The sequence below is a fragment of the Kogia breviceps genome, chromosome 14, assembly GCF_026419965.1.
Source record: "Kogia breviceps isolate mKogBre1 chromosome 14, mKogBre1 haplotype 1, whole genome shotgun sequence".
In the NCBI taxonomy this organism is placed as follows: domain Eukaryota; kingdom Metazoa; phylum Chordata; class Mammalia; order Artiodactyla; family Physeteridae; genus Kogia; species Kogia breviceps.
This window is the reverse complement of record NC_081323.1, coordinates 61266652-61290041: the sequence shown is the minus strand read 5'-3', so window position 1 is coordinate 61290041 and position 23390 is coordinate 61266652. Positions and strand designations below refer to the sequence as shown.

The window sequence follows — 23390 nt, the reverse complement described above, 5'->3', positions numbered from 1 at the left end:
TGGGGGAGAGGGTTTATGGGAGAGATGGCCGTTGGTCAGGAAGGATCTAGACATCCTCATGGAGGAGGAGGCTTCTGAAATGAATCTCAGGGGATAGCTGTGATATTCCAGGCAGGGATGGGATGGAGAGAGGGCAGTGCAGGCTAGAAGAGGGAAGCATGTATTTGGGGAAAAGTGATTTTTTTGAAAACAGCTCGGTTTGGGACTTCCATGGCCCCCTGGCCCTCTACCAACACAGCTCTTCTCTGTTTATCATGTCTTCCCCATTTGACCCAGAGTGTATTAAGGCAAGGTCCTGTGTCAGTTTTCCATAAGCTAGGTTTTGCTGCAGTAACAAACGACCCCCAAAACTCAGCAGCCTCCAACTGAAAAAGTTTGTTTCCTTCTCACATTGCATGTCCATCGCGGGTTGGCAGTGGCTCTGCTCCATGTCATCTTCACACTGGGACCTGGCAGATGGAAGAAACTCTGTGGAACAGTGCCAGTCTCATGGCAGAGGAAAAGAAAAGACATAGTGAATAATGTGTCGGCTGTTAAATCTGCTGGGAAGTGACACGTGTCAATTCCATCTGCACATGGGTGGCCAAACAAAGTCACATAGTCATTACTGAGTTTGATAGGATGGGGATGTAAAAATCTTCTTGTGGGAGGTAATCCCGAATCTTTGGCAAATAGTGTTAAAGTCCACCATGTAAATCTTATAAAATTCATTTTATGAACAATAACAATACTAATAGCAGCAAAGTACTGGGTGCATTTCCAAGTTCTTTACATAAATTAACCCACTGAACCCTCATAACAACCCTGTGAGGAAGGGGCTGTTGTTATCCCCATTTTATGGATGGAGAAACTGAGGCACTGAGCAGTTAAAGTCCCACGCCCAAGGTTGCAGAGTTAGGTGGAACACCCAGGGTTGGGTGGGGAGAATCTCCGTTCCTTCCAGGCTGGGAACCAAGTGGAGGTCCAGGAAGGAGCCATAAGACAGAATTCCCAGATCCAGCTGGGGAAATGTGAGGCTCCTTCCTCCTCTGGCTGCTTCTCAGTGACGTCACATTGCACCAGGCTGCATGGGGCCCCCATCCTTTCCAATAGCTCACATGCAGCTCCCCAGATGAAATTCTGTGTTTAGGGCCTGCTGAACACTGTAAAAATGTCAATTAAGTTGATTTTAAAATGCTTCCAGTCTCATTAACAACAAACTATTAGTGTTGGTGTAGGCAGTCAGGGCTAAGAATAAGTAATATAAATATTAACAGGTTTCTGGTGTCATTAATTATCAATAATAAATTATACCCCACCCCCACCCTCTCTCTGGCTGCCAGGGATCCCAGGAAGAGTTATGACTAGAAGTCTGACGTTTGGCTTATTCATCTGCTGTAGAGAAGGAATGCAGGCATTGAAGACTCAGGCCCCAGGAAATCACTGCTCTCGTGACCTCTAGTCTGATGAATTTGTTAGTAGTCCTGCAGTAGACTGTAATCACAGTGTGGGCCATAAGCCAGCTCTGACCCCGGGCAGGTGCCCTATCAATGTCTGGTGAGTGAATAAATGAATGAAATTAAAGTTTTGAGCTTTTAGTTGTACCTCTGAGCATGCATTTGGGCTCTGCTCCTTCCTAGCTTTGTGACCCTGAATGAGTCACTTCACTTCTCTGTGTCAGTTTCTTCTGCTGTGAAATAGAGTTGATAATACTAGCAGCTACTTCACAGGTTGCAAAGATGAAAACAATATGCGTGTACAGGCACATAATAAGTGCTCAATGAATATTAGCCATCATCATTATCTTCATCTTCATCATCATCATCATTTTAATTATAATTACAACTCTGTGCTGGAGGAACTTAAAAGTTTTCTGGTTCATACCCTCAGAAAAACATTCTGTAGCCATTAAAAATGATGTTTGCAGGGACTTCCCTAGTGGTCCAGTGGTTATGACTCCAAGCTCTCAATGCAGGGGGCACAGGTTCGATCCCTGGTTGGGGAACGAAGATCCTGAATGCCTCATGGCACGGCCAAAAAAAAAAAAAGGTATTTGCAAAGATGTTTTAATGACAAGGAAATAATGCTTACTTTAAGTTTAAAAAAGCAGACTGCAGAATTTCATATGCTTTGTGATTGTGATGATTTTAAACACAGACAAAAACAGGATGGAGATACATCAAAATGTTATTGGTGATATTTTTCTAGGTAGCGAGTCTGGGTAGTTATTTTCTTCAGTATATTTTATGTAGGTTTTAATTTTTACAATAAGCATATTTTGTTTATTATGAAAATTTCCCAACTTACACAAAAATAGACTAGTATTATGAACACCCATAAACCCATCACTTAGATTTAGTGATAGTTAACATTTTGCCATATTTGCTTAACCTTTTTTTCTTTTGGATGAAATATTTTAAAGATACTGACATCATGATATTTTTCTTTTTTTTTTTTTGCGGTATGCGGGCCTCTCACTGTTGTGGCCTCTCCCGTTGCGGAGCACAGGCTCCGGACACGCAGGCCTAGCGGCCATGGCTCACGGGCTTAGTTGCTCCGCGGCATGTGGGATCTTCCCGGACCAGGGCACGAACCCGTGTCTCCTGCATCGGCAGGCAGATTCTCAACCACTGCGCCACCAGGGAAGCCCCATGATATTTTATCCCTAAATATTTCAGTGTGTATCTCTAAAAAATTTTTAAAATTTTCCTACCTAACCACAATACCATGACCACATTTGGCAAACTTAGGAATAATTCTTTCATGTTATCTAATCCAGGCTTACCTTGTTTCATTGCACTTCACTTTATTGTGCTTCACAGATATTGCATATTTTACAGATTGAAGGTTTGTGGCCACCCTACATCAAGCAAGTCTATTGGCACCATTTCTCCATTAGCTTTTGCTCACTTCATGTCTCTGTGTCACATTGTGATAATTCTTGCAGTATTTCAAACTTTTTCATTGTTATTATATTTGTTATGGTGATCTATGATCTGTGATCTTTGATGTTACTACTATGACTCGCTGAGGCTCAGATAATGATTAGCATATTTTAGCAATAAAGTATTTTTTAGTTAATGTATGTACATTGTTTTTTTAGACATAATGCTCTTGCACACTTAATAGACTACAGTATAGTGTAAACATAACTTTTATATGCATCGGGAAACCAAGAAATTAATGTGACTTACTTTATTCCAATAGTTGCTTTATTTCAGTGGAACCAAAGCAGCAATATCTCCTTGGTCTGCCTGTACATAATCCATATGCAAATTTCCCCAATTGTCCTTCAAAAAAAATTTTTTTAACAATAGATTTGTTTGAGTCAGGATCCAATTAAGGGCCATACATTACATTTGGTTGTCATGTCTCTAATTCTCTGTAAATGGAGCATAACATAGCCCTGCCTTTGTATCCATCACATTGACCCATACAATTATTCTGTTGAAGGTCCCAATGTCTGTATTTACCTTTTCTTTGTGGTTGCATTGCTTTTGTAATATGAAAACAATATGATTTAAAAAAAAAATACTCCCCTCTGTAGTTTCTAGCCATGCTCCCAACTACGTAAGCAATAGTAATAACTACATTTTCCTTGTTCCAGGCATGGTAGTCAGCACTTTATACTATACTACTTACACTATCTTATTTAATTCTCATAATAAACTTGTGACATAAATATTCTTTTTATCAATCCCATTATATAAATGATGAAAATGAGGCACACAAGTAAAATTACTTGCCAAGGCCCAGTTGTCAAGCAGACCAGCTCTCAAGCCAGCAAGCTTAACCGCCATGCAGTATTAAAAGAACTGAAAGAGGGACTCCCCTGGTGGTCCAGTGGTTAAGACTCCGCGCTCCCAATGCAGGGGGGCCTGGGTTTGATCCCTGGTCAGGGAACTAGATCTCACACGCATGCTGCAACGTAGATCATGCGTGCCGCAACTAAAGATCCAGTGCAGCCAAATAAATAAATATTAATAAAAAAGAAAAGAACCGAAAGAGATGCTGCAAACTAAGAAGGAAGGCAGGGAAAGCAACTCTGCCTCCCCTGGGAATGCTACATGATGACCGGGAAGCAGATTCCCCATGATGCTCAGGGACAGGTCTGCAGAGAGGCGATGGAGTAGTGTCTGCAATGATTAAATCTTTTCTTCTGTCGGAACTTGGAGCTGCTCTGGGCATCTCTAGGGTTTCCTTCTGCTTCCTTTTCTTCCATTCTTAGCAGATTGGAAGGGTCCTAGGAAGTTGTGCTATTCCTTTTCTGGGCTTGAGAGTCCCTGGGTCTGTTATTTATAGGCAAGGAGACATCAGACCCAGAAAGCAGCCCTCAAAAGGGAGGCTCCACAGCTTACCAGGGTAAAGGACCTGTGGATTCACCAACTATTCCATTCCTGGGTCTTCATTCATGAGTATTCTGGAAAATCAGGCAAAGTACATAGTGTGTTTTAGGAAAGAACACTGGAAGGGGACATTCAAGCACCTGGGTCCTTAGGAAGATTTGCCTCTTCCATGGACAGGATGTGTGTCTTTGTCTATGGCACCCAGATTCCCTGAGCCCAGTTGTCCTATATTATATCTGATTTAAAGCTGTCAGTTCGATTTCCATTGTGAGGTTGGTATAAAGACTGTGTGAGGATAAGAGTGGGAGTAATGATGGAGATATAAGAGCTCCTCTCCAGGGTGTACTGCAGGAGTTGCAAATTCAGATGTGCACACTGTCTAGGTAGGTGTAGCATGTGGTTCCCAGGAAAGCTGTCATGTTCCAACAGGACCCCAAAGCCATGGTTGACTGATTGATCAAGGCCTTGGCAATGGACCTAGGCTGCCCTGGGATATTTGGACTTGGGAAAAGAGGGTGGTGAGTCATTCTCTCCTGTGGGTTTAGGTCCAAACTAGGAACAGGGGGCCTTGATATGAATGCTCTCTCACTATGAGGAAGACAGTTTGGTGAGGAAGGTGAATACAGTGAGCAAGTGAGAGGGAGAGAGACACGTGAGACCCAGCTTCCAGTTGTTCTTGGGATCTGACTGCATCCCTGAGGTTTGACTGTTCAACCATTTTTGGCTTCTCTGAGCCAACCATTCCTCCTTCTCTTGGCTTAGTGGTTTTTGAGATTGTTTCAGAGGAGAAAGCTAGAATGTATAGGAGCTTGGAGACCATCTCCTGGTCCCTCTACCTCATTTCACAGCTACTGTGCAGCTTTGTTAACCACCTTGCCTCAGGTATCTGAGCAAGTGAGCAGCAAAACCAATACAAGAATCCAGGTCTCCTGACTTCCATCTGAGGGCCTCTCCCACCTCTCCACTCTGCCTCTTTTCTACCTGGGCAGCACATCATAATGACACATGTTAAAAAACAGTAAGTCTTACTATTTACTGAGTATATACTAAGTTCTTCCCTGTGCTCGGTGATTCTCATGCATTATCTTAATAGCAACCCAGTGAAGAAGCTATTATTTTTCTCATTTTGCATAGTGGAACACTGAAGTTCGGAAAGGTTAAGCAACTTGCCCAAAGACACACAGGTAGTAAGTCACAGAGCCAGGATTCAAACTCAAGTTCTCGTGCTTAATCATGGTGCCCTGCCCTGTCTTTGGCTTCCTGCTCTACTGAGAGTGGCAGTGGCCACACACTCCTTAGAGCCGGTCCCTTGCTGAGTCTATGACTGTGCCTGAGCAGCCCCAAGAGATCTGTCATTTCCTGTATCCTGTGGCCATTGGCATGGGAGTTCCTGGACTTGTATTATTTACCTAAGAATTTTGAAGGCTGCTTCCTGCTTAGGTAACAAACACATCTGAAAATATGGATGGAAAATTGTCTTTGCTTACCCAAAAGTGGGGAGAGCTCTAGGCATTCTTGGGAAATGTTGGTGCAAACATATATGTGTGTGCAAAAGAGGCCCAGGTTTTTCTCATCAACCCCATGGTAGAGAAGGGAATTCTTGATGTCTCCCTGCTGAGGTGGCTTTGGTGCAGATCAACAGAAGTATGCCCTGTGGCGGACAGGGATGGTTCACTAAGGTACCTTCCAAGTTCACAGAGATGACAAAGGGTAATCTATCCCAAAGTTGCAACTTCTGATCATCAAGAACCACCTGGGAGGGACTTCCCTGGCAGTATAGTGGTTGAGACTTTGTCTTCCAATGTAGGGGTGTGGGTTTGATCCCTTGTCGGAAAGCTAAGATCCCACATGCCTTGCGGCCAAAAAACCAAACCTGAAAAAGAAGCAATATTGTAACAAATTCAATAAAGACTTAAAAAAAAAAACCACTTCGGAGGCTTATCATAAATGCAGTGTATCAGTTGTCTATTGCTGTGTAACACACTGCCCCAAATCTTAGTGGCTTAAAACAACAACAGTTAGTTTGCTGAGGAATCTGCAACTAGGGCAGGGTTCAGCAGTTATGGCTTGTCTTTGCTGGGGCAGCTCAGCTGGGGACTGGAGGATCCACTTTTTTTTTTTTTTTTTTTAATTTTAGAGCTTTACTACAGAAAACAGTGGCATCAGCATGACATGAGTGTGGTGCTCCAAGGACAATTATGCTTCAAGGACAAAGAACGACCCTGCCTGGAAAAGTTGCAGTGTTACACCCCCTAACGGACTCCTAATTGCCCTCCCTACCATGTTGAGATGGTTACGAAATTCCGGATCCCACCTGGGCAGTGGGGACCTGTCCCAAATATGGAAAGGCACCTGGGCTGTCCCACTCACACCCTATAGAAGGAAGGTGTATGTGCTTCAGCCAATCAGTAAACGAAATTTTCACTCCGGACCATTCTTTTGTTTTCTGGCTATAAAAACTGATCAATAGCACATGTTCGGGCTTGACTCTCCCAGACTGCTAGGAAGTTGGCCCGCTGTTCTGGCAGCGACCCTTCCCTCTAATAAATTCTATCTTCTTTACATTCTGCCTGGTGTCTGGAAATTCTTTTGCAACCTGTGTTCAGACCACAACATTTGGTGGCCTGTACAGGGATCTCCAGGGGCATCTCTTTCCCCACCTCCTCTCCTCATTCCTTGGGACCCTCTGTGAACATGCAAGTTGCTGTGGAAGCAACGGAGGAACTCTGGCCAGGGCCACATCCTGTGTGTTCCGAAGGCTCCACGGTTCACTTCGCCCCGGTAACTGCTGCCCAGAGCGGGTGAGGATCCCTGTGTCTTCCTTCCGACTGGGGACTAGGCCGAAGGGTATCGTGCGGGCACGGGTAAGGCATTTAAAAACCATTAGGGTGCCTGCTGCTTGAAGACTCCCGTGAAAGGATAAGGGGGGTCACGGAATGGACCAGGCTATTAGAGCATCTGCCCCCAGCAAGACAACTTCTGTGCAACGTGAGGCACATTGTGGACAAAGCAAAACACACAGCCCCCAGTCCCTTGGCCACTGCCTCCTCGGTAGGGTTAGAAGGCAGAATCCTCAGTCCTCTTTTCTGTCGCTTCTGCTTCTTTCTCCTCAACTTGGACTGACTCCAAAGGACCTTGCCTCCTCTTGGGCAGGTATGGGTGACACAGAGCAACAGCTCCAGTGGGAAGCAAAGGAGAGGATTCCTTCCTGGCCAAAGCAGGGCCCCAGGCTCCAGGGTGCCAGTACCCTTAGTCCCAGAGATAGACTAGGCTTGACCTGGTCTATCTCTTCAAATGGAAAGAGATCCAGCTGTCCCCCAGGGGCTGCGGGTCCCCCTCTCCTGCCCCAGTGACAGCAGAAACACATCCATAGGCAGAAATCACAAATATCCTTTACCTTTTCACTAAAAGCAAAACAAAACAAAACTCCAAACAGACAAACAAAACAAAACAAAGCCTCCAAACCTCACAAATAACCTCATTCAAGAAAGAAAGCTGGGAAGTATAATACCCACCATTTATTAAAGACCCCCACATGTGCCAGATGCTTTACCTAATTCTCACACAACTGTGGTTTTACAGAAGAAAGAAACTGAGGCTTAGGCCGGCGGAGTGACTTGCCCGTGCTCGCACAACTGAAGGCAGGTGCAGGAGTGTGGTTCCTGCCAGGTCCCTTGGCGCCCAGGTCTGGCTGGTGAACGTCAGTCTTTCCTCCTCTCCCTGTAGCCCAGATCCTTGGCTTTGCCTAATGAAGAGAAATGTTCTTTATCCAATTTGGATCTGACCGCTGGACTTGGTGACAATTTGTTTTGTGACTTCCCAGTAAAAATGGAGTTCTTTTTTAGGAACAGTGACTCTTGGAGGGCAGAGCCAGGAAGTTTAATTGGGTGAGAGGCAGCAGCAAGTGTTGGAGCTGGGAGTCGGGAAACACCTATTCCAGTCCTGCTTGTGTGACCTTGGGCAACAATACTAATGCTTATTAATAGTAATAATACCCTCGACTTATTGATCTCTCATTATGTACCAGGTGCTGTGCTGAGCAACTCAGTGTCACCTGATTTAATCTTCGCAGCAATCCTGACAGGGAGGGAGGTACAAATATCATCCCCATTTCGTAGGTGAGGAAACTGAGGCTTCAGGCGTTGAGCAACTTGCCCAAGGCCACCCAAATAGAAGGGTTATTTCTGAGATTTGGGTCTGGGCAGAGGGCTTCCAGAGTCTGTGCTTTTACCATTGTGCTGTCATATTGGTACACATAGGGATACAATACAGACACTGATAGTGGCTAACATTATTGAACATTTCCATGTGGCCATACACTATTCCAGTCACTGAATACAGTATATCATTTAACCCCCAAAATGACTCTGTGAAGTCGAAATTATCACCATCTCCATTTTTTCAGATGAAGAAACTGACTTCTCACGTGTTTAGTGAGGGGTTGGCTTTTCTCCTTCCGCAGCATGGTGGTTGTCTAAGAGCTGTCACTTTCAGACAAAGGGTTAAGCTAGGCATGGACTCGGGTCATGTGGGGTGGAGGCTGGCCTCTGATGAAGCCCCTCCCTCTCCCTATCAGAGAGAAGCTGGGGTGGGGGTTTGCAGAGGAGGTTGGGAGGGTGCTGCTGGACAAATGGCTCACCTGTACCTTCTCTGGAGGCTGGAGGCACAGGCCGCTCCCGGGGCTCACCTGGGCCTGGCTTCCACCAGTCCGGGATGGGCAGCCAGCCTCCTTGGCAGAGCGGGCTACAGCCCGAGGCTCCTGGGCCCCACGTGGCTTGGTGAACTGTGCAAGGAAGGGAGGATCTGCCAGCGCGTCACCAGCCAGCTCCCTGCTGGGCACCATCTGGGACGCACTGAGCTGGAGAGCAGGGCGGCCAATGGCTGCCTCCTCTACCCTGCGGGCCTCACCTCCCCAGCACACAGCCCAGGGAAGGTGTCAGGATGTCAGGAGACAGAACATCCCAGGGGAGTTTTGTGTTTAGTCCCAGAGGGCCCTATCTGACATGATAAACGAGCATTTGTCAAACCTTTCCTATGGCCGGCACTATGCTAAGTGCTTTGTGTGCATTGTCTCATTTAATGTACTCTTTATGCACCCCCATATTTACGTACTATTATTAGCCACATTTTATAGGTGAGGAAGCTATGGCACAGAAAGGCTGAGGGACTTAGCCAGGGTCATGCAGCTGGTAAGTTTCAGAGCCAGGGTTCAGAGTCCATTTTTTAAAGCCTGGCTGGCTCCCGAGTCTTGGATTCTAATCTTTGCTCAGTCTCTTACTGTTGAGTAATTCTGTTCAGTCCCCTGCTCTTTGTGGGTCTTCAGTTTCTTCTTCTGTGTGTTGCAGGGTTGGACCACATTTTCACAATGTATTCATCAGCCAAGTCCCAGAGTTCTGTCAGGAGCTATGGTGTGGGTGTGGGTGGGGTTGGGGAGGGGATGGGGAGAAGCTGAGGGTGAGCATCAGACCCCAGCATCTTCCCGCTTTCAACCTGAGAGTTCACGCCACTGTCTGCTGCCCCCTCGGCCAGGGTTGTGTGTGAGAGGTGGCTTGCAGAAGGGCGGTGAGAAGCTTGAATACTAGCAATTGCTGATCTGACATTCTTGTACCCCGAGAGAGGAGGAAAATAAACCGCAGAGAGGGTAAAAGACCTATATCTAAAGAGGACCAGCAAGCTAGTGACTTGGGCCAATAATGTATTTGCTGAAAGTGCACGTTCTGGAGCCAGACACAAATGGTTCAAGTTCTAGCTCTGCCTATTACTAGTGGTGTCTTTGGGCAGAGTCAGCTCTTGACTGCTAGACAATCCTGTTTTACTACCACGAACTGCTCCAAGTGGGATCATTGAGGCCCTGAGTTACTTCACTGATGGAAGAACTCAGCAACTGGGTTATCTTCCTTTTAACTCTTCGCCCCCAGCCCCAACTGCCAGTTCAAAGGGCCCAGGGCACCCTGACGCCTTTGGACCTGACCAATTTATGATGCAGATAGTGGGGGTCCCCAAGGACTGTCCCCCCACCCTCCACAAAGGAATAATTTGTAGTGACTTTATATCTGGCAACCTCTACTGGAATTCACACCCAACAGAGTTCATGGGTAGGGAAAGGGCTGGGCTTGGGAGAAGAAGACATAATAAGAGGCTGTGTGTGACCTTTAGTATTGATAATCCTTCAACCAGTGAAGGATGAGGAGGGGGATGAGTGCCCTGATTCCTTGCCACCAAGTGGGATAATTAGGGGGCATAGTCTTAACGGTCTCTTAGCCGGTCTTCAGCTAGATTGGGACTTAGTTGAGCCCAGGTGCCACCCTCCCGTTAACACACCCTTGATTGGCTTCTTCTTTTCCCACTTCCTCCTGGGCTTCCTGGATCACCTCCCAAATAGGTCAAGGTTCTTAGCTCCTATCTCAGGGTCTGCTTGTGATATTTTGATGTATAACAAGACATATATATTTGGTATTTGTTGTTTCTGGCACAGAGCTCCTAAAACCCTTGGAATTTCCTAAGTGAAGAGATTGGAAAGGTGTCTTTTGTTTGGGTTAATGAGGCGACTTTTGGAAAGCACCTAAGGATGGGCTGGTTGCATGCCAGTGGAGCCAACCACGTGATTAGAGGGTTGGCTATCAGGGGAGGGCAGAGGGCCTGGAGATTGAATTCAGTCACCAATGGCCAGTGATTCAATCTCTCATGCCTATGTAAGGAAGCTTCCATAAAACCCAAAGGCACAGCTACTAGGGTTGGTGAACACGTGGAGTTGTGGGGAGAGTGGTGTGCCTGGAGATGGCATGGAAACTCCTTGCCCTTTCCCTATACCTTGTCTTATGTATCTCTTCATCTGACTATTGACTCATATCCTTTAATATTCCTTGTAATTAACGGGTAAATATAGTGAGTAAACTGGTTTCCTGAGTTTTGTGAGACACTCTAGCAAATTAACCAAATCCAAGGAGGGGGTCATGAGAACCTCTGATGTATAACCGGTTGGTCTGAAGCACAGATAACCTGAACTTGCCATTGGCATCTGCAGTAGAGGGCAGTCTTGGGGTTCAGAGACCTTAACCTGTGGAATCTGATGCTGTCTCCAGGTAGATAGTGCCAGAATTGATTTGACTCGTAGGACACCCAGCTGGTGTCTGAGAATTGCTTGGTAGTGTGGGAACTACCCCCTCTTCCCCCTCACTGGAATTGGTGCAGAACCTTTACTGCTCTTGGAGGGATCTGCATTAAGACATGGCCTTTCAGGAACTTCACTACAGTGCTGGGGGAGGTAGGGTGATTTTACTCCCATTTTACTGATGAAGAAACTGAAGCCTGGAGAGGTTAATGACTTTTCCCAAAATGGTAGATTATAGGACTCTTGACTCCTAACAGTATCCTTTTCTCAGTGGTATACCTTGGTGCCTCCTAGCCACCTCTGCTATAAGGGAGGAGACTGGGTTGCTTTGCATAAAGATCAACAAGGAATGGAATCTTTTGCTGCTGTCTTCATTTTAGTTGTCAAGACTAGCAGTAGATTTGTTTAGAAAAAGCCTTGCACTTTGATTAGAACTATTTTCCTTAATGGGTTATGGGAGCAGAAAGGGAAGTTCAGCCTTTTGGTTAAGATATTATGGAAGGGTTAACTAGTGCCTTGGTTGATCTCAGGGTAAAGACCTTCAAGAAAAGACACAGAATCATAGAATGTCAAATGTGGAAGGCAGCTTTGAGGTCATCCTGGCTAGTCTGTGCCTTTCTTTTTATAAATGGGAGAACTGAGGTCTTAAGAGGAGAAAGTCCTTAGGGTCACCAGGTAACATGGAGATTAGGATCTGAGAGAAAGTAAAGGAAATACAGGGAATCAGAGTCAGGTTGTGCTAAAATCAGGACTCTGGGAACTTGCTGAGTTAGAAATGGTAAATTGGAATCAACTTTATTCAGTGGATGGGGCTACCCAGAACACCTTGAACTGAGCAAGCTGGTGAAGGTCAATGTAAACTTTGAGAGAACCACTTGAAGAATTGGTTAGTGTTGTCTGCCTTGGCACGGGACATCTGCCACTACAAAAAAGACAAGGTCAAGAAGGCTGGGACCATGGTTAGCTCAAGTGTTGGCACCCATAGGCTGGAATTTGGAGGGACGGAAGGTAGATCACCAGTGGCAAAACAATGCCTAAAGGTGGTGGCTAGTCTGGAGTTTAGGTTACTCCACTCCCCCACCCCCCAAATTTTTTTTTGCTCTATCCTTCTCTCTCATACTGCTTTGATCCCAATAACCTTGTAGAATGCAAACACACGCGCACACACACACACACACACACACACACACACATTTTATTTTACACAGCATACAGTTAAAGCAAAAATTCTGGATCCTGCTCCAAATTTTGTCTTTAGCATTTTGTCTCTCCTAGTACTAAAGTCCCACTTGAGTCTCACTTTCCCCATATGCAAAATAAAGGTGTTGGGCCAGCTCACTGATTCTCAAAAAATATTCAAAGAAACAGTATTCCTGCGGGATGGTAGCATCTATTATGTGTAATAGTTTTCCATGATTAATTTCTTTTAGAATATTGCCGGAGTAATAAAAACATTTTTTTAAACTGCAAAACATCTCAGATCTTTAATAAGAATTCACCTTAAAGTTACTCAGGTAGGCAGATTTCCCCAGACTTATTTGAAAACAGAAGATACACCATAGAAAGACCTCTAAAGGTCTTTCAGCTTCAAAATACGATAATTCTTTACCGAGTTCCTCTGAGATGCATAATCAATGATTGGCTTGTTTTAGTTCTCTCCCATAGATATGATATGGTGGTTGATTTTTTAAAAAAATTTTTATTAAAAAAATTTTTTTTAACTTTTTTTTGTGTGTGTGTGGTATGCGGGCCTCTCACTGTTGTGGCCTCTCCCATTGCAGAGCACAGGCTCTGGATGCGCAGGCTCAGCGGCCATGGCTCACGGGCCCAGCCGCTCCGCGGCACGTGGGATCTTCCCGGACCGGGGCACGAACCCGTGTCCCCTACATCGGCAGGCGGACTCTCAACCACTGCACCACCAGGGAAGCCCTGGTGGTTGATTTTTTTTTTTTGCGGTATGCGGGCCTCTCACTGTTGTGGCCTCTCCCGTTGCGGAACACAGGCTCCGGACGCGCAGGCCTAGCGGCCATGGCTCACGGGCTCAGTCGTTGCTCCGCGGCATGTGGGATCTTCCCGGACCAGGGCACGAACCCGTGTCTCCTGCATTGGCAGGCGGACTCTCAACCACTGCGCCACCAGGGAAGCCCATGGTGGTTGATTTTTAACCACAGTGTTTAAGTGCTCAAAGCAAATGGCAACCCTGGGGGTCATTTCTGTAGTTGAGCGTTTGAAGATAAATCAATTGAATTGAGAACAACTAAAACAATTTGTTCCTTAAGACCAGACTAGGTTAGTTCAGTTACTTTAATGATGTAAATAATATGATAAAAGCAAATGACAAAATGGACTGCAGAATATTGTTGACTAGGGGGCCTTCTTTGGGGACATAGCCTTTGTCAGCATAGCTGCTATGAAGGTTTTCCATCTGAAAGTCTCAAGTAGCAAAATCCTACTCAACATCCTAAGCTGTGTGGTGGGTTTAGCTTTTCATCACAGCACAGGATAAAGTGGTCAAGATGACATATACACTGTTACAGTCTCCATCCACAATGTGATGGAGTTCTAGGTACCTGACCCTAAGTGGTTCTCCACAATGGGGAGACGTCCAGCCTGGGGCGACTCCTGTTGCCTGTTCCTTAGACTGTTCCTTCAAATGAAGGGCTGGGTTCTTTGTCTATTCAAAAGAGGTCACACCTGTTTGATCTACCTTTCTGCAAGTCTGGTCACGAATAACTTCAAACTCTCCATATCAATAGTTTTCATCAAAGACTGTTTCAGAGTCAGCACTGATATACAAGGATGGAAAGCACGGTGGTTAATAATCGGGGCATCATCAGAATCATCTATGGAATTAAAACAAACGTGCTTGGCCCCACCTGTGGAGATTGTAATGGAGAAGCTCTGAAGTGGGTGCAGGCATCAATGTTTTAAAAAGCTCCACATATACCAACCCACATGTCCATCAATAGGAGACTGGATATGCAAAGTGTGCTGTATTCATACAATGGCAAGCTACTCAGCAATAAAAAGGAAAATGCTGTTGTTAATGTGCAGCAACGTGGATGGATCTCCCAGACATTAGGTTAAGTGAAAAAAGTCAGTCACCAAAAAATATACAATGTAGAATTCCGTTTATATGAAGCTCAAAAATAAGCAAAGCTAGTACATGGTGTAAGAAATCATATTGGTGGTTTCTACTGGGAAGAAGTAGAATTAACAACAAAGGGACCCAAGGGCACTTTCTGGGGGTAATGAAAACATTCTATACCTTGTTTTTGGTGATGGTCTACACAGATGCATACAACTTCAAAATTTGAACTGAATCCTTAAGAGACATGCATTTTATTGTGTATAATTTATACCTCATTTAAATAGAAAAAGCCGAACTTCCCTGTAAGTCCCCAAATTAGGGTCCTGTACCTGTGCCAAAGTCCAAGAAATGATCATCTCCTCCCAAGGGATGGGCCTAACCCAGCTCAGCCCAGTTACAGCCTCAAGAAATGGAACACTTTCCTATTCTCTGTCTTATATCACATAACTCCCCATTCTAATTTACTCTCCAGTATTTCTCCCATCCTTTCTCTGTCTTTGGGATGATAAAACTCTAGAGAACTCAACATACAACCACCAGCTTAGTAATAAACACATAGGTCTCCAGGAACTGTGCTTCTTTGCTATTTCCATTTCAGTAGCCACATATGCACTTCTGGAAGGAGTCCCTTCCCTCTCAGGCCACCTTGTAGTTTATTGAGCACCTACTATGTGCTGGACCTTGGTGGCTCCTTTACCAAGAGCTACCTCATTTTCTTTTCAAAATAACCCTGAGAAGTTGATCTTTTTTACTCTCCCCATTTTCCGGATTAGCAATCAGGCTGATTAAGTGGAGGATACAGGGTTAGAACAGTGATTGCAAAACCCCTTACAATTTAAGGCCTCTTTCCTTGCAGGGCCTGAGGCGAGAAAAGCAGAGTGTTGGAAGGAGAGATACAATTGAGTTTAAAAGGGGCAAAGGTCCTTGCTTGGCATTACTTTTCATGCCCAGTTACCAGAATTCAAGCCAGCCAGGCCCCACGCACCCAGGCAGTCCCGTGCTCTCTGGCTTGCCCCTGCTGGTAGCTTAAAAGTGACAGCCTGAGGGTGACTTTGGTTTGGTATAACTTAGAAAAGCAAGTGGAGGATATAGAGCTGTCTTTAGTTTTAGGATTCTGGCTCCCTGAGATCAGAGGAGTGGGTTCCTGTTCAGGGGTGGCGAGGCACTGGGAGAAGCATTGGAGCAGATTCTGTGGTGTGTGTGTGTCGGCGCGCCTGTGCGTGGAGGGGGATTGCTGTACCCAGCGCGAGGCACTGGGGGAGGAGGAAGCGTTAGCGAAGATCTGAATAATTGATTCCTCAGCCGCACCAGACACCCGGGAGCGGGCGGAGAGCGTGGTTTCAGCACGACGGACAGCGGCGCGCGCCTCCGCAGGCGCCCCCGCCTCCAGCCAGCCGCCTATCCTGGCCTTAACGCCGCGGTGCGCTCCGGAAGCCGGTGGCCGCTTTCTGCGCCGCTGCCGCTGCGGGGGGACTGCGAGGTCTGCCTCCGCCGGCCTCCGGGGAGGGCGGCCCTGGACGGGAGACTCTTTAGCCCGCCTGAGCTCCAAGCCTGTCGGGCTTTCGCGGGGGCTGCTGCGTCTCGCCGACTGAGAACAAGTCCCCAAGTTGGCGCGGGGGCGCCCCTGCCTTCCTCCTCCTCTTCCTCTGAGGCGACCGCAGCAGAAGCACGCCTCGGGAGCCCGGTTTTGCCAGTGCTGTGAACCAGGGTGACCAGGAGCTCTCCGGACACCCGCCGGGGAGTGGGAAGCTGAACGCCTGGCGCGGAGCTGGCCTCGCAGCTGAGGGCTAGAGAGAGCTGCCTTCCCCCGCGCGCACCTCTCTCAGCCGGGGACCGCGGGGATCCCCGGCCACACGCGTGCGCGCGCGCGCTCCCATATCCACTCACACACACACTCGCCCTCACACACGCACCAGCCCGGAGCCTGGGCTGCGGAGAGGGCTCTCGGGCGCGCTCAGAGGATCGGGCAGCTACTGTCCGGAGTGGGGCAGGAAGCCGAGCTCAGGCTCTTGGAGGGAGGCGCCGAGGGCTTAGCCGGAGCATGGGGTCGGGTGAGCGCTGAGAGTCGCGGCCGCAGCCATCAGCCCTGGAGATGACCAGGGGCGGCCACTGCTGAGAACTATGTGGAGAGAGGCTGCGGTGAGTGCCGGCGCGGGACGCGGGGCCTCGGCGGCCCCTTTGGGAAGACGACGGTGGGAGGCCTTAATAGGAGGGGGCGGCAGGACCGCAAGAGGGTCGTTGCGTGGGAAAGATCGCACCTCCCTCGGGGATCCGGTACCGCGGGAGCCGGAGTCCTTCCCTCCCCCTCTCCTCCTGCCGGCACATCGCAAACTCAGCCAGCCCCCCCACTCAACCCCCATTCCCTCCTCTTTCTCTCCCTACCACCCCTTGCTCAGCAGCTCCTGGCCGCACAACTCCCAGCAGCCGGCGCCGGGGAGGTGGCAGGGGGTGAGGGTGGAGGTGCCGTGTTAGCTTCTCGAAGGTGGCCAACCTGGGGCTCGGGTTCTCCTGTGCGCCCCAGAATGGAGCTCTCCATTTCGGCCACAGGGTCTTAGGATCAGCACTGGGGGCGTCTCGGGCACGGAGCTTCAGCTTCGCATCTCCGGTCGAGACCCCTGTGCGCACAGAGGGGCCGTGAGCATTGCAGACTGCAGCCTGTTCCCCCATCCTTCTCCCCTCGCCCGTGGGCTGACCCTGCCTCTCCGTCTCTTCTCCGCCCTGGTAGAGTCCTGATGCAGAGCCTCCGGCTGGGATAGCCGCCCCCCGTGGGGGCGATGCGGACAGCGCGGGACAGCCAGTGGAGCGCGCGGGGGCCGCAGCATGCGGGAACCCGCTAAACCCGGTGGCTGCTGAGGCGGCCGAGATGCTCGTGCGCGCAGCGCGCCCCACTGCATCCTCGACCTTCTCCGGCTACAGGTACGTCCCAGCGGGAGACCTGGGCTCGGTGGGCCAGGGAGAAGGAAGACTCGACCGGAGGAAGAGCGGGAGAAAGATCTGGGGAAAGAGGGAGAGAGAAAGCGGGAGAGGGAGCACCGGTAGCGAGGCGCGGGAGGAGCACCAGGGGGCGCTGCGGCTCCGCGCTCGCGGTGCTCAGCCGAAGAACGCCGAGGCCGGTGGGAGTTCGCCCTAACTTCCCCTGGTTTCAGCAGCGCCCGGCCCGAGGGGCGCGCGCCTGTGCATGCGTGCATGACTGTGCTGGTATTTGCAGACAGGCGCGGCTGTGCACCTGGCGCGGTACATGTATGTGCACTGGCTGAGGACGTGTGCGGACTCCGGATGGCCGTGGGCTCCCCTATTGCGGCCTGCGGATATGCGCAGAAATGCGCGCGTGCCTGTAAGGGTGTGCAGCCCACTGCCCGCGTGCACCTAAGACTTGGTAACAGAACCTGAAGTGGAAAGCCTGGGGTGGTGGGTGGGGGAGCGCTGTATAGTTCACGTCCGTAGGAGAGCTTCTTGGGAGCCAAGATTCCCCAGCCCCTCCGCCACCCCCCCGCACGTTCTTTGCCAGCTCCCACGCGTAGGTCCGCTGGGGGAACGTGCCTCCTGTCCGGAATTCTGCATTGCACATGGCGCGCGTGAGAGAGTGTGTGTGTGTGCGTGTGCACGCGTGCGTGTAGGGGGCTGGTCCTAGGGCTGCTCGCACTTGAGTGAAAATCGCTTCATGGCCCCTCTGCACAAGGTGGGGCAGACTCTAAGTTTCCCCCAGGCAGCCGGGATTCTCGGGCGCACAAGCGAGCGTCCTCACTCCCATGTGCTTAGGGTGTACCCTGCAGGAGAGGTGCGGGGTCTGCTGCGGGTGCCGAGTGGAGCAGGTGGGTGCTGAACCCCGCGGGTTCGCAGGGGGCGGGGTTAGCCAACTAGCTTAGAGCGGGAGCAGGGTTGCGGAGTCGCTCTGCAGCCTCCTCACGCCGGGGCTGGCTTGTAGTTTGCTCCCAGTGAGCAGGGGGCGGAGTGTGAGCTTACTTTCAGGGGCAGTGATCCAAGTGGTCCCACTTGGCGGGTGCGGTGGGAGATGTGGGTAGAGTCGGAGATGGAGAGGAGGCTGAATGCGAAGATGGATTTGGGGACAGATACGGAGAATTAGCTCGGATTGGAGTTGTTGATAGAGTTGGAGATGGGTCAAGGGACGTGGATGGCTTCGAGAATGGGGAATGGATTCAGTGACTCCAACAGCTCTCGCTGGGGTGCTTTCTATACCTGGCTCCTAGAGCAAGGGGCTGGGTCGGTAAATCCTTGCGTCTAGAACCCTTGCACACCGCGGCCCTGACTCTTCCTCTCCACCTTGCAGGGACTGTAAGTGGCGACTATGGGCAGACTGGGTTATTGGACCCTGCTGGTGCTGCCGGCCCTTCTGGTCTGGCGCGGTCCGGCGCAGGGCGCGGCGGCGGAGAAGGGTCCCCCGGCGCTGAACATCGCAGTGCTGCTGGGTCACAGCCACGACGTGACGGAGCGTGAACTGCGAAACCTCTGGGGCCCCGAGCAGGCAGAGGGGCTGCCCCTGGACCTGAACGTGGTAGCACTGCTGATGAACCGCACGGACCCGAAGAGCCTCATCACACACGTGTGTGACCTCATGTCAGGGGCGCGCATCCACGGCCTGGTGTTTGGGGATGATACCGACCAGGAGGCCGTGGCCCAGATGCTGGATTTTATCTCCTCACAGACTTTCATCCCCATCCTGGGCATCCACGGAGGTGCATCTATGATCATGGCTGACAAGGTAAGGCTGGGAGGTGATGGGCTGCCAGGACTGGAGCATGTGCCAATCATATGGTGGCCACTGCAGGTCTTCGGGAGCCCCTGGCCTCTGTCTTGATCTGAAAGAGGGTTGTGACCACTGACCCTGGTGAGAACCAGGTCTTGCCTCTTCAACCTGGAATTGAATGGAAATGCTTTTTGCCTTGCTTCTGAAAGTTGGGTACTCAGAGACACCTTGGGTGTGCCAGGAAGAACTCAGGAAATGCAAAAGTATGATGGGGTGGTGAAATGCTTGGAGATTTCCAAATAGTGCACAGAGATGAGCCCGGGAGCACATGAAACAATAAGGCTTATATTCCTGTAATATCAATTTTACCTGATTGTGTTGTAGAAAATGTCTATTTTCCCCCCTATGGTGGTAAGCAACTAAAGCTATTTTTAAAGGATCAGATATGGGAATGTTGTAGAATAAAATGCAAAGTTTTTAGGTAAAGCAGAAAAAGGCAGAGCAATGTCATGTTTCCTAGATCTCTACAATTAGGGGAAATAGGGTGGAAAGTTTGAGAAGCCCTGGCCTAGAGGCACACAGGACCATGTCTCTGCAGGGGAGTGGCTGTGAGTGGGGAGAACTGACTGCAGACCCAGAGCATGGAGGGTCTGGTGTTTGCCTGCATGTTCCTTGGGAGGGACTGACAGGGGCTCCAAGGCCCTCAGATGGAGGGGTTGGCTCCCAAGGATGGGTTTTGATAAGGTAGTCAGAGGGTGTCAGAATGAAGGAAGGTATGTCCAGATCTCTTGGCTTAGAGTGAGAGGGAGGGTCTTTCTGTGGACCAGCTGGGAGTGTTGCTGTGGAGAAGAGGGGAGAGAGGTTTGAAGATTTGAGTGAGATGTTCTGAGGGCCCAGTTTGAGAATTGTGCAGAAGTGCAGGTAGGAAAGGCGAAGCAAGGTGAAGAATGAGAAAAAAGGGAAGGGTTGGTGTTGTGGGTGCCCTGTGCCTCTATCTAAGCCCCGGGAAAGAAATGGGGGGGATCAGGAAGAGAAGGGTGAGTGTACTTGTGTGGTCCCCAGACCTGAGATCTTCTTGTAGCATGTTCCTTAGATAGCAGGAGACATCCTAATGGAGCAAGCAGACATTTGTCATAGCACTTTTCTTCTGACACTCTCAAAGCACTTTTACATTCATCAAATCAGATTCTGCGTCTGCCTTAGCAATTCCCACCAGCTCCTTTGGGAACTGTATTAATTCTTTCAGGTCTCCTGGGCTGCAGCACATTCAGCCGAAGTACACAACTGATGCAGTATCTTATTAAACATTCATTTTAAATGGTTTGCAGCCTAGCAGAATTCCTATATGTGGTTGAGTATTTTCCCAGCCATCTCTCAGTTTGGGGGGCTCCATTCTGGGATGAAAAAAGTAGGGAACAGCCATGTCCTGCCACTGATATATTACCATTTCAGAACTGGCAAGGCCATTAGAGCATCCTGTAACTTTCAGATGAAGAGACTGAGGCATAGAGCAATTAAAGGCTTAGCTAAGACCACCTGGTGTGTGATGGAACTAGATCTCTTGTTTTCTGGTTCTCTGGTTTCTGATGAAGGCCTGAAGAAGGAGAAGAATAGCATTGTCCTGCAGCATTTTGGAGTGTGATTTTGGGATTTAAATATTACCACCAATTCCATCTCCCTTCTGAAGTTTTGATGGAAGGAGCAACAGCCTCCAAAAAACAGTAGCCAATTTGAAAGTGAAATTTCTGAATAGACTAGGGCCCAGCATAATCATTGGAGAAATATGGTAAAAAATGAAATGGAGAAGTGACTTGAGGCTTAGGCTGAGCTGGCAGGTGTGGGGCTCAGGCTCTTACCTGACTTAGCCATCCAACTGTAGGCAAAGAAGTGGACTCATAGTTGAGCATCCCCTTCATATGCAGTGACCCTGTCCATTTCAGGCTCTGACTTACTAGACCAGCAGCTGCTCCTCCCTTGAAGGGGGTACTAGGAAGGGAGTTTTGAGAAGTCCAGGGGGTATGGGTGGAAGCATCTTCCCCTCCTGTAGCATGAAACTGCCTTATGGGGATTGGACAAGAGTATGACCCCACTTAAGACTAAAGAAGAAGAAGGGAATTAGGAAAGGGCAAGAGGAAGATGAGAAAGGGCATTTTCAGAGAGGTCAAGATTAGAGAGGGATTTAAGAGGGGATGGAGCGGAGAGGAATGAAAGGGTCCATTGGCTCAAAAATGGTGACAGGAACTGGATATGCCTTATTATTGTTGGGGCTTTCCAAGTTGGTCTTGATGCCAAGGAATCAAAGAAGTCAGTGGGATAACATTGGGTGTATGTTGGGTCCCATGTGTGGGATGTACAGGTGATGTTGAGAGGAGTTGGGTTAAAGAGTGGTATTTTGAGAAACCTGGTTGTGTTAAAAAAGGAAAGAGATTGTCTGAGATATGAACAGCCCTTCCTTCCATTAGTAACACATTGAGTTGGCTTGTGCCTTTGCCACCTGTTTCTTGCGGAGCTGAATGCCGAGTGCAGTTTGTTTGGCTTTGGAGGAACATCGTGGGCATTGCCTAAAACTCCGTCTTGTTTGGTTGGGTGTGCCGATGGTGTTATGGCCACAGAATCGGAATCTCCCCAAACCGATAAGACCTCTCTGTTCCCTCTTAAGATGATGCTTATTCGGTAAAGCCCAGAACATACCTGAGTTGTTTGCACCTCTAAATTGGTAACGTGATAGTGTCCCTGTGGATTAGAATGGCAGTTAATTTGAGCCTCTCCCCCCAGTTTTTACCTTTTCCTCAGTCTTCTTGACCCTTGAAAAAAAGAACAAAGCTTTGTAATAATTGAAAATGTGCCAAGTGGCAGATTTTTATGGTTTAATTTAATTTACAACAGAGATGTTAATTTTTGCTTTTATCAGTGGGTGGCCTTGAAATATAATTAATTTAGTGGTGAGAACAATGCTTAATGTAGATAAAGTTCTAATCTTATCTTGGTTTGACCATTTTGATCCCGTCCACATGAAATACACTCTGGTTGTAGTAACAGCCCCTAGTAAATCAAGCGTAGATACTAGACCTATACATTACTGCTCAGTGTCCTCACCTCCTCCTCCCCTTCCCCCCTTATTCCTAACTGCTTCATGGGGGAAAAGGTAAGGCTTACATTTTAGCTACATCCATCCATGTCAGTTACTGTGTGGGTTTTGCTTTATATATTATTTCTATACATACCTCATCTCCTCTACTGGAGTGTAAGTTCCTTGAGGACAGATTTTTTTTTAAAGTGAATATGTATATATGTATATTTGAAATAATGATATTCCTCCAACACAGACAGTTTATAAAAATAATGTTTTTTCATTATAGAGCACTTAGAAAGTATATTAAAGCTTAAAGAAGAAAATAAAAATCTCCCTTTAAATCTTATCTCTAGGGGTAACCACTGTGGACACTCGGGTCTGTTTCCTTTTAAGCTCTATGTATTTCGTTTTAAGTTCAGGATTGTATTGTATGTACATATTGTTTTGTTTATTGTACATTGAATCCTTTGGGCTTTCTTAGAAGATCCAGATTTTCTCGAATTCTGGAAGAATCTCAGCCATTATCGGTTGGGTATTTCCTCTCTAACATTCTCTCTTTTCTCTGTCTGTGTAGTTTCTCAGTCAATTCTCCATGTATCTTAAACATTTTTTTAAGTTCTCTGTCTCTCTGTGCTATGTTTGTGCTATGCTTCCTCAATTGTATATTCCAGTTAGCCAACTCTTTTCATTTGTGTCTGGTTTATTATTTTGCCTATCTGTGGAGTTTTAAATTTCAACAATGGTTCACTTTATTTCTAAGATACATAATGGTCCCTTTTCATACCTTCCTGCTTTTGTTTAGTTTTGTTTTATGAAAAACTCTTTTTACTTTGTGGTTGTAAATCCCTTCTCTGTCCCTTTGAGGATTTAAAAAGTACTTATTATGAAGTCCTTCTCTGATTGCTCTAGCATCTTCGCTTCTTCCAGTATGAATTCTTCCATTTTGTAGAGTCTGATCATTGGATATCCTCATATGTTCTCTAACTCTTGTTTGTGAACTTATTTTCAAGGCAGTTTTATGGCTGCTTCTGCCCTATATCTGTAAGCGTGTGTGCTTGTAAACCAGAGCTCCTGTCAACAGCTCA

At 48.0% G+C, this 23390-nt stretch overlaps 1 protein-coding gene across 1 annotated transcript in view; it reads left to right on the top strand.

Moving 5' to 3' along the window:
* The first annotated feature begins 15779 nt into the window (after nucleotides 1–15779).
* The window catches only part of GRIN2A (glutamate ionotropic receptor NMDA type subunit 2A), a 365357-nt gene continuing 357746 nt past the window's right edge, over nucleotides 15780–23390 (top strand). Inside the window, exons 1-3 of the mRNA XM_059038424.2 lie at nucleotides 15780–16666; nucleotides 17253–17443; nucleotides 18816–19247. Coding sequence (XP_058894407.1) covers nucleotides 18834–19247 — 414 coding nt within the window. The 5' untranslated portion in view covers nucleotides 15780–16666; nucleotides 17253–17443; nucleotides 18816–18833. The remainder of the gene's footprint in view (nucleotides 16667–17252; nucleotides 17444–18815; nucleotides 19248–23390) is intronic.